This window comes from Salvelinus alpinus, chromosome 4 (assembly GCF_045679555.1).
Source record: "Salvelinus alpinus chromosome 4, SLU_Salpinus.1, whole genome shotgun sequence".
NCBI lineage: Eukaryota > Metazoa > Chordata > Actinopteri > Salmoniformes > Salmonidae > Salvelinus > Salvelinus alpinus.
This window is the reverse complement of record NC_092089.1, coordinates 69,004,439-69,015,439: the sequence shown is the minus strand read 5'-3', so window position 1 is coordinate 69,015,439 and position 11,001 is coordinate 69,004,439. Positions and strand designations below refer to the sequence as shown.

At 43.5% G+C, this 11,001-nt stretch overlaps 1 protein-coding gene across 1 annotated transcript; it reads right to left on the bottom strand.

The window, feature by feature from the left end:
- Positions 1 to 5,310: 5,310 nt before the first annotated feature.
- On the bottom strand, positions 5,311 to 7,855 carry slc25a5 (solute carrier family 25 member 5). Its single transcript, XM_071398697.1, has 4 exons — positions 7,567 to 7,855; positions 6,178 to 6,661; positions 5,920 to 6,060; positions 5,311 to 5,776 (listed from the first exon to the last, which is right to left on the bottom strand). The coding sequence occupies exons 1-4, from the start codon at positions 7,675 to 7,677 to the stop codon at positions 5,619 to 5,621; spliced, it is 894 nt and encodes a 297-aa protein (XP_071254798.1). The 5' UTR covers positions 7,678 to 7,855; the 3' UTR covers positions 5,311 to 5,618.
- Positions 7,856 to 11,001: the final 3,146 nt, after the last annotated feature.

Below are 11,001 nucleotides of genomic sequence, written 5' to 3'. Positions count from 1 at the left end.
ACCTTCAATGCTGCAGAAATGTTTTGGTACCCTTCCCCAGATCTGTGGGGAATTTCTATTAAATTTGCAAACAATTCCAAAAACCTGTTGTCACTTTGTCATTATGGAGTATTGTGTGTAGATTGATAAGGAAAAAAACGATGTAATAATTTTTAGAATAAGGCTGTAACGTAACAATGTGGAAAAGTAAAGGGGTCTGAATACTTTCCGAATTTGCTGTATTTACACTACATGACCAAAAGTATGTGGACACCTGCTTATCGAACTTCTCATTCCAAAATCATGGTAATTAATATGGAGTTGATTCTCCCTTTGCTGCTATAACAGCCTCCACTCTTCTGGTAAGGCTTTCCACTAGATGTTGGAACATTTCTGCAGGGACTTGCTTCCATTCAGCTACAAGATCATTAGTGAGGTCGGGCACTGATGTTGGGTGATTAGGCCCGGCTCAAATCAAATCAAATGTTAGTCACATGCGCCGAATACAACAGGTGTAGACCATACAGTGAAATGCTTACTTACGAGCCCCTAACCAACAAAGCAGTTTAAAAAAATACAGATAAGAATAAGAAATAAAAGTAACAGTCTATGACTAGAGTGGCTGGAGTCTTTGACAATTTTTAGGGCCTTCCTCTGACACCGCCTGGTATAGAGGTCCTGGATAGCAGGAAGCTTGGCCCCAGTGATGTACTGGGCCGTTCGCACTACCCTCTGTAGTGCCTTGTGGTCGGAGGCCGAGCAGTTGCCATACCAGGCAGTGATGCAACCAGTCAGGATGCTCTCGATGGTGCAGCTGTAGAACCTTTTGAGGATCTGAGGACCCAAGCCAAGTCTTTCAGTCTCCTGAGGGGGAATAGGTCTTGTCATGCCCTATTCACTACTGTCTTGGTGTGCTTGGACCATGTTAGTTTGCTGGTGATGTGGACACCAAGGAACTTGAAGCTCTCAACCTGCTCCACTGCAGCCCCGTCGATGAGAATGGGGGTGTGCTCTGTCATCTTTTTCCTGTAGCTCACAATCAACTCCTTTGTCTTGATCACATTGAGGGAGAGGTTGTTGTCCTGGCACCACACGGCCAGGTCTCTGACCTCCTCCTTAAAGGCTGTCTCGTCGTTGTCGGTGATCAGGCCTACCACTGTTGTGTCATCGGCAAACTTAATGATGGTGTTGGAGTCATACCTGGCCGTGCAGTCATGAGTGAACAGGGAGTACATGAGGGGACTGAGCACGCACCCCTGAGGGGCCCCTGTGTTGAGGATCAGCATGGGGGATGTGTTGTTACCTACCCTTACCACCTGGGGGCGGCCTGTCAGGAAGTCCAGGATCCAGTTGCAGAGGGAGGTGTTTAGACCCATGGTCCTTAGCTTATTGATGAGATTTGAGCGGTGTTCAATGCTAAGCTGTAGTCAATGAATATCATTCTCACGGAGGTGTTCCTTTTGTCCAGGTTGGAAAGGGAAGTGTGGAGTGCAATAGAGATTGCATCATCTCTGGATCTGTTGGGGCAGTATGCAAATTGGTGTGGGTCTAGGATTTCTGGGATAATGGTGTTGATGGGGTTGAGGTCAGGGGCTATGTGCAGGCCAGTAAAGTTCTTCTACACCAATCTCAACAAACCACTTCTGTATGGACCTCGCTTTGTGCATGGGGTCATTGTCATGAAACAGGAAAGGGATTTCCCAAAACTGTTGCCACAAAGTTGGAAGAACAGAATCTTCTAAAATGTACTTGTATGCTGTAGGGTTAAGCTCTCCCGTCACTGGAACTAAGGGGCCTAGCCCGAACCATGAAAAACACCCCCAGACCATTAGTCCTCCTCCACCAAAATTACAGTTGGCACTATGCATTGGGGCAGGTAGTGTTCTCCTGGTATCCACCAAAACCAGATTCATCCATCGGACTGCCAGATGGTGAAGCGTGATTCATTACTTGAGAGAACGCGTTTCCACTGCTCCAGAGTCCAATGGCGGCGATATTTACACCACTCCAGCCGCGCATGGTGATCTTAGGCTTGTGTGTGGCTGGTCGGCCAGGGAACCCCATTATATGAAGCTCTCAGTTATTGTGCTGACGTTCATGCCAAAGGCAGTTTGGAACTCGGTAGTGAGTGTGGCAACCGAGGACAGACGATTTATACTCGCTACGCACTTCAGCACTCGGTGACCCTGTTCTGTGAGCTTGTGTGGCCTACCACTTTGTGGCTGAGCCGTTGTTGCTCCTACACTTTCCACTTCAAAATAACAGCACTTACAGTTGACCGGGGGCAGCAGTAGCAGGGCAGATTTGACTAACTGACTTGTTGGAAAGGTGGCATGCTATGACAGTGCTACGTTGAAAGTCACTGAGCTCTTCAGTAAGGCCATTCTACTGCCAATGTTTGTCTATTGAGATTGCATGGCTGTGTGCTCGATTTTATACACCTGTCAGCAATGAATCCACTAATTTTAAGAGGTGTCTACATACTTTTGTATATTATTTTTTATTTAGGGAGGGGGTCACAAAGAATGCCATGACTTTGAAAAGGATATTCTCAGTCAGTGTGGAATGGAAAACATTTTTTTTTAAATCTTCCCCTGATTCAGAATATATTTTTATAGTAATGGCACGCTTTGTGTAAGAGGTGTTGAAGATTAAATATTTTATTTCAAAGTGGATTGTTCTCCATCCACCCGATTCAGAATATACCATCTTCATAGTCATGGCATGCTTGGTTCAATAGCTATTGAGAGAACCAAATAAATCTGATTTGACCTCAGTTAGGCTGTAATACCATGTAAGTCCATGTCTAGTAGTACATTCACATACAGGGAGGATAACATCTCTTTGTTTCCCCCCCCCCAAAAATCCTTATGTTTTCCCATCAATGTTTTAAAGTTAATTGGATATTACGACCATAATGACACTTTTTCCCCCCTTGGTGGATCCAAGCCTGTGCTGTATTTTTGTTTAATTAACCACAAATTGCAAGTGTAGTGCCAAACAGAGATCTGAGACTGTTCAGGATGTGCGGCCTGAACTGGGCACTGATCTGACCTATGGACAGGCTGACCTATGAAAACAATTACGTGTTATGGCTACATGAACAGTTGTACAAGTGCAGCTTCGAAACATGAAGGAGGCCACTGATCACCAGGCCAACCAAAGTTGCTATGGTTTTTAAAATTTGGTATGCTTAATGGCCGCAATATATTTTTGTGAGCAAGTTAAAATCCTGGGAATCTGTTACACACTAACTATACCTTTCTCAATAAGATACCTCATTAGCACAACTCTTACTTTATCATAACCCAAAAACTAAGGACCATTGTTTTGTTGTCATGAGACTTTGTAAACAAATTATATACATTTGTAAACAAAAAAATTGCTCAAGGAATTTCATTTGAGCACTATAGATTTATCATATAAATAAAATGCAAAATGTCAAGGAATGCTTTTGCTCCACTTACGATTTTGTTGTTGGTGACCCACTCTACCAACAGTGTGTAGAAGGGAATAGATCAAATGCAAATAACAGATTCACCACATGATGTCACTCTCTGCATTTCTATGAGCTGGCAGGTAACCATGAACCATACTGGCGATGGTAAAACGGTGCATAAAAAGACGTTCAGATCCTACATGTTTACTTAACTCTAAGGTGCTGTAGTGAAGCAGCTAATTGGCTATATATATATTTGTATTTATTTATTTAAGTCACCGATCTGATTTGAAACCAATGCTGCGGTTCCATAATCACATTCCTTTCATTTCAGTGACGAGCAGAGACGTGTAAATGACGTCATTCAGCAGGACAGGATTATGAAACCGCAGCAGAGCATATGCCCCCAGTGGTGATGAGTAATCTGCTAAAACCATGTGATCCATCAGCAGGATCTGTTCTTTGACATTAGGTTGACACCCGTTAAGGGCATATCAAACCAGTTTCACCTGTAAATAACCTTACTGCAACAATCTGCCTCTTACATAACAGCCCATACTGTGAGTAATTGTAATATTGGTTTTAGTGTGGTTCTCTTTCAATCTGCAATAGACCATAAGACACTAAAGTTTAGAAGTCCAAAGGTGTGGTACTACTGAAAGCATGCTTATCTGAGCTCTCACCAATGACCTCAAATGGGTGTTACCTAAACTCACATATGCCTCCTATTTCAGCTGTAATGATGCAGAAGTGGAAAGGGCATGCTGAAACATTTGAAGTTACTTACCAACGATTTGGGTAAATCACCAGTCAGGACCATATTTGGTGTGTCACTAAAGCAATGCTGATGCCAAGGATGACTTCCTAACTCCCAGCAGCCCAAGGAAAATTAGATACTCCATACCCTGCTGGGTAAATCATGTGTAATCTGAGAGGCATTGAGAGCTAAATTAAGAGTGTCCTCCATTGAAGACAATACCATGTCTACAAAGAGCATGACATTGGCCTGCCTACTCCGGTAGTTTACATTAGCTGGTGAAAGTAACCCAAGGACAGGATTACAACCGGATATTGCAGCCAGCACTGATGTCCCGAAGTCTTAACGGTGTAGTTGTGAAAAGTTAAGGCGCTTTCTGACTTCTTGATGACATGAGTTTGGATAGGCTCCCATTTAACAGCTGCCGCTATCTGGAGGAATTTCTCAGCAATGTCCCTAGTGCAGGATCGAGTCTCAGACTTAACATGTCAGCACCCACTATTTCCTAGTACTTTATTCCAAAGTTCACCCAACATTTTCCAGCTAATTTCTCTAAAAAGGGAGGGTTGAGTTTGCTACTCTGCAGTCTACTTGCTGGAGCAGTGTAGATTGGCACCCAGTCAAACTCACGTTCAACATCAATCTTTGAGCAGGATTGTCATTTTATAAACAGTTGGCTCCACATACAGGTAACGGTCCAGCTTGAGAGAACGAAGAGTATATTTCGAAGCCTGAAGTAATCCACTTCGCAACAGATAATCCTAGCATTCCTCTCAGAAGTGGATGTCAGTTACTTCGTTTGAGTAAATTCTGCTCAAATATGCTTTTTGAGCCAGGTAAAAACAAGCCACAGACTTCATGCCACAAGACTCTGTAGCAGTTTCTCACCATCCATGTTTAGAACCTTATCACCAGTTTATAGATTACACCCACCCAGTCCAAGCGCCAGTCAGCTGACTTTGGCTGGAGCCCAACCATAACTGTCAAGGACAACCCAGCTCTTCAGATTACACCTCAACGAATAAGACACCAGCTGGCTCTCAAGAGAAACCACACCAGGGAGAAGCCAGGAGTAACACTACATGCCATTCAGTGATGCTACTGCCAAAGAAACACAAACTAAGTGGAAAGCTCATTGTAGGTTCATTCAGTAGGTTGCCTTTATTTTTACAGTATTGACTAGAAACAGGCCATCTGGACAAAACGGGATGACATTTGAAGACCTGGCATAGTAACCTTTTTTTTTTTTAATGGGAATGACATTCTGGAGGGGAAAACAGAAATAAACATTGGGCAAATTAAAAGCGCAAAACCGATTTCTCCAGTACAACTAGCACAAACATACTAGTTGGTCCCTATAAATAAGGTGGAATTTGACAGTCCTTCCAAATGTACAAGTTATGTTACAGTTTAAACATTTATGGGGAGACATCTAAAAACAGTTTAGAGGACCTTCTTCAACTCATCGTACAAGACCAGCACGAAGGCACCACCCATGCCTCGGAGAACATTGGACCAGGCTCCTTTGAAGAAGGCCTTGCCGCCCTCATCCTTCGCAATCTTCTTCCAACAGTCAATGGTCCCAGTGTACATAATGTCACCTGCAAAACAAAAGCAACACAGGTCATACCTCTGCCTTGGCTGAATGTTACTCAAGCAGTTGCCCACCGTTGGTGGATAGCATGACAGTGAATACATAACTTGAAACTAAAATACAGACAAGTGTTCAAAAGTTGATAATTACCTCCTTTACGTCCAGACTGCATCATCATACGACGACGGACAGTATCGAAGGGGTAGGATGTAAGACCAGCGACTGCAGTCACAGACTGAGCAATGGCCCAGCTGACCAAGATGCTTGCGTTCTTGGGATCTGGCAGCATGCCTACAGAGAAACCAAGCAGATTAAAACAGACTTTAGATTTGTGAAACAAACACACACTTGCAGTTCTTCTCAGACATGAGGATTGAGGCCTGTGCTCAGAGCAGTCCATGGACTCACCCTTGGCTGTGTCATAGACGCCGAAGTAAGATGCTCTGTAGATGATGATGCCCTGGACCGACACGGAGAATCCCTGGTACAGGCCCTTCAGACCGTCAGCCTTGTAGATCTTCTTCAAGCAGTCGCCCAGGCCGTTGAACTCACGCCCAGCACCGGCCTTGCCGACATCAGCAGCCAGTCGGGTTCTGGCAAAGTCGAGGGGGTACACAAAACACAGGGAGGTAGCGCCAGCAGCACCGCCAGAGGCCAGGTTACCAGCGAAGTACCTCCAGAACTGTTTCTTGTCCACGCCATCCAGGAAGATTTGCTTGTATTTGTCCTTGAATGCAAAGTTGAGGGCCTGGGTGGGGAAGTATCTGATGACGTTGGCCAAGTTGCCTCTCCAGAACGACAGGAAGCCCTGCTCCTTGGGGATACGGACGACGCAATCCATGATACCCTTGTACTGCTTGTCAACGGTGATCTGTTTGCTAGCATGTTGCACCTGTATTCACAAACACATCAAAAGCCAACGCTCAGTCTTCATACAATATTTTTGAAGAGAAAAGGCAACAGCGGTTTAATGACAAAGATACAGAGGACAAGGCCTACCTTTATCAATAAAAGTGTAACAGGTATGCTTCAAGCATTCAATGTCCTTAGCCAACTAGGTCAACTAAGCCAACACCCCTAACAATACCAGTCATAGTAATTAAATGTTGGCAACATTGTGGATACACGGCTAATAGTAGCTAAAATCATATAGACAAGAAGCAAGCTAGGTAATGTTGTCCATCAGCACCAAGCACTTTGCCTTTCCACATTCCATCCACCATAAGGACGCGCCTCCTCAGCACTAGATTGGTTCTCGCTAGGCCTCAGCTAAACACAGGATGAAGCCTCCCCTTGCTACGACCTTGGCAACTTCTCGGGCCTAGTAACTGCTAGTTACGTAATTTGATGACGGAGGACACAACGACGTTCAATGTCCAAACTAGCTCGTGAACAAATAACTAGTAAGTAGGAATGCCAATGAGCATAACACATATACGGAGTCTTTAAAAACTCAACGTTACGTGGTTGCATAATAACGTTTGTCATTTGCTGCAAGCAAAGTAGTTAACGTTAGCCAAATATCCAGACAAGACACAGACACCGGTTTGCTGCTGAACTGACAGTCCCAAGATAAACCAAAATGGACGAGTCACTCGCATCTTTTCAACCTTGCAAGGCACCAATGACATTACGTTAGCTAAGTTACAGAAGCTAGTTAGCTAGGTAACCCTAGTAATTAAAAAAAATATAAACTAAATGGCAAGTACGAGAGTTACGTTAGTAACTTAGCCAGCTAGTACCAAACGAATCCCTTTCATAGCTAAAGTTCATTTCTGAAAATCCAGTCAAACTTACCTGAAGCAGAAGCTTGATTCTTTCAATAGGAGCTACAGCTGTTTTGGAGATGGCAGCGGAAATACCACCAGCCAGGAAGTCCTTACCGAACGAGACGACGGTCTCATTCATTTTTTTGTTGTTATCGGGGACGTTGATACACGGAAACCTTCCCGCTCAACCAAAGACTGCTGAGATATGCCGGCTCAGTCGAAATGGCCGATACGTTTAGTTGAGAGCGGATTTAATACCACTGTGTTCGCGAGACAAAGCGGGAGCTGAAAGGCGGCATGCCATTGGTGCGCTGGTGGATTTACTGGGCGGAGACGATGTTTTTATGAACGTCCCCTGGCCTGAGAAATTTGTCCTGCCTTCATGAATTCAGCTGTGTTGTTGGCCTGTGTCCAAGAGTATTTCTTTCTTTCAAAATAAACATTTAATGAATATCATACATGAAATACTGGCCTATAATATTAAATGTGATAACATTAAAGTTATCCAAGGTTTAAAATGGCTAATTTTGAGTTGATGTCATTCAATAGGTTGCTGGCTAAGTAGGCCTACATGGTTGTGAATGACACTTGACACACCTTGATTATGCCTTACCAACCAAGCTTTTGGTTGGTGAGTTCTGGACCCAAGGTCATGTGAAAAGCATGGAAGCTTGGAGTAGCTGAAACAGACAGAGGAAGGCTGCGTTTACACAGGCAGCCCAATTCTGATATTTTTTCCCACTAATTGGTCATTTGAACAATCAGATCAGCTCTGATTGGTTAAAAGTCAAATTAGTGGAAAAAATATCAGAATTGGGCTGCGTGTATAAACGCAGCCTGAGTATACTAGACCCAGCTGCAATGGCATTGGTGCCTATGGGAGAGCCACCCCCCTTAAGTAAACATAAATATATATTTTTTCTCAATGGTATAGGCCTGAGAGATCCATCATCTTTGGCTGAAACTCCTGTGTACTCTGAGTTAATGATCAGATGTGAGAGGGTGCTTATATAGGGGGAAAAAGGTCATCCCATTCACTACCAGTTTAAAATGTCCTTGACTCTGCATTTCCTCACTATCTATTTATATATTTCTTAATTCCATTCTTTTACTTTTAGATATGTGAATTGTTAGATAATACTGCACTGTTGGAGCTAGGAACACAAGCATTTCGCTACACCCACAATAGCATCTGCTAAATATGTGTATGTGACCAATAAAATTTGATTTGAGATAGATTATATACCACGGTCAAGCAATCTAATGATATTATAATTGATATAATTGGCATAATGATGTTATATTATTATGACATTGACAACTCATCTTAGTCTTACAATTTATTTTTTTATTTTTTTTTATTTCACCTTTATTTAACCAGGTAGGCTAGTTGAGAACAAGTTCTCATTTGCAACTGCGACCTGGCCAAGATAAAGCATAGCAGTGTGAACAGACAACACAGAGTTACACATGGAGTAAACAATAAACAAGTCAATAACATGGTAGAAAAAAAGAGAATCTATATACAATGTGTGCAAAAGGCATGAGGTAGGCAATAAATCGAATAATTACAATTTAGCAGATTAACACTGGAGTGATAAATCATCAGATAATCATGTGCAAGAAGAGATATTGGTACTGGTGTGCAAAAGAGCAGAAAAGTAAATAAATAAAAGCAGTATGGGGGGTGAGGTAGGTAAATTGGGTGGGTAGTTTACAGATGGACTATGTACAGCTGCAGCGATCGGTTAGCTGCTCGGATAGCAGATTTTTAAAGTTGTTGAGGGAGATAAAAGTCTCCAACTTCAGAGATTTTTGCAATTCGTTCCAGTCGCAGGCAGCAGAGAACTGGAAGGAAAGGCGTCCAAATGAGGTTTTAGCTTTAGGGATGATCAGTGAGATACACCTGCTGGAGCGCGTGCTGCGGGTGGGTGTAGCCATCGTGACCAGTGAACTGAGATAAGGCGGCACTTTACCTAGCATAGCCTTGTAGATGACCTGGAGCCAGTGGGTCTGACGACGAACATGTAGCGAGGGCCAGCCGACTAGGGCATACAGGTCGCAGTGGTGGGTCGTATAAGGTGCTTTAGTAACAAAACGAATGGCACTGTGATAAACTGCATCCAGTTTGCTGAGTAGAGTGTTGGGAGCTATTTTGTAGATGACATCGCCGAAGTCGAGGATCGGCAGGATAGTCAGTTTTACTAGGGTAAGTTTGGCGGCGTGAGTGAAGGAGGCTTTGTTGCGGAATTAAGTGACAATAACGATAATGATAGTCAGTCCTGTGATCAAACTTCCTTAGGGCAAAAAAAAGAATGCATCTGCTCCTCAAATTTCCATTCAACAACCTACATCTTTTGGGAAAATAAAATGTTGCTGTCTTTCTTGTATGACATTGGCCTACTGTAGTAAGGTGGTAGTGGTGAGGTCAGCTGGGACTAGGGGAACTAGCAGATCAGGTTACAGTCACCAGACTAGGGGTTTCTCAGGGTGTGCCGCTCAGAGCCTTTGAGATAGAACTCATGAAAGAACTACATGTGAACAATAAATCTGTTACCTGTATTCAACATTTCCATCAGAGACATTCTTCTGAATGTCCTGCCAAATATGATGAGGGAGCAATTGCTCCATTCATATCCTTTGTATAAGTACGAACAGTTGTGTTGTCATTCATACATACATAGTCAACTCATATTCAGGAAAGCCACACCTTGTTTAGCAAAGTAATTTAATTAAAATACAATTTTATTTGTCACATTCTTCGTAAACAACAGGCGTAGACTTACAAACGTATTTAACCATGGCAAGGCGACTGGGAATATGGCAGAATACAAACAGAGTAATCATTCCCTCCGCAAGGCAATCAAACAAGCAAAATGTTAATATAGAAACAAAGTGGAGTTGCAATTCAACGGCTCAGACACAAGAAGTATGTAGCAGGGCCTAAAGACAATCACGGACTACAAAAGGAAAACCAGCCACGTCGCGGACACCGACGTCTTGCTTCTAGACAAACTAAACACCTTCTTTGCCCGCTTTGAGGATAATACAGTGCCACCGACACGGCCTTCTACCAAGGACTGAGGGCTCTCCTATTCCGTGGCCGACGTGAGTAAGACATTTAAACGTGTTAACCCTCGCAAGGCTGCCCGCCCAGAAGGCATCCCTATCCGCATCCTCAGAGCATGCGCAGACCAATGACTATCACCCCGTAGCACTCACTTCTGTCATCATGAAGTGCTTTGAGAGACTAGTCAAGGATCATGTCACCTCCACCTTACCTGTCACCCTAGACCCACTTCAATTTGCTTACCGCCCCAATAGGTCCAATCACCATCACACTGCCCTATCCCATCTGGACAAGAGTAATACCTATGTAAGAATGCTGTTCATTGACTATAGCTCAGCATTCAACACCATAGTACCCTCCAAGCTCATCATTAAGCTTGAGGCCCTGGGTCTC

Coding starts and splice junctions, on each gene's coding strand:
- slc25a5 (XM_071398697.1), bottom strand. CDS start 7,677: ATGAATGAGACCGTCGTCTCGTTCGGTAAGGACTTCCTGGCTGGTGGT. Junction 6,662..7,566: donor GAATCAAGCTTCTGCTTCAG/GTAAGTTTGACT, acceptor TTGTGAATACAG/GTGCAACATGCTAGCAAACA. Junction 5,777..5,919: donor GCAGTCTGGACGTAAAGGAG/GTAATTATCAAC, acceptor TTTGTTTTGCAG/GTGACATTATGTACACTGGG.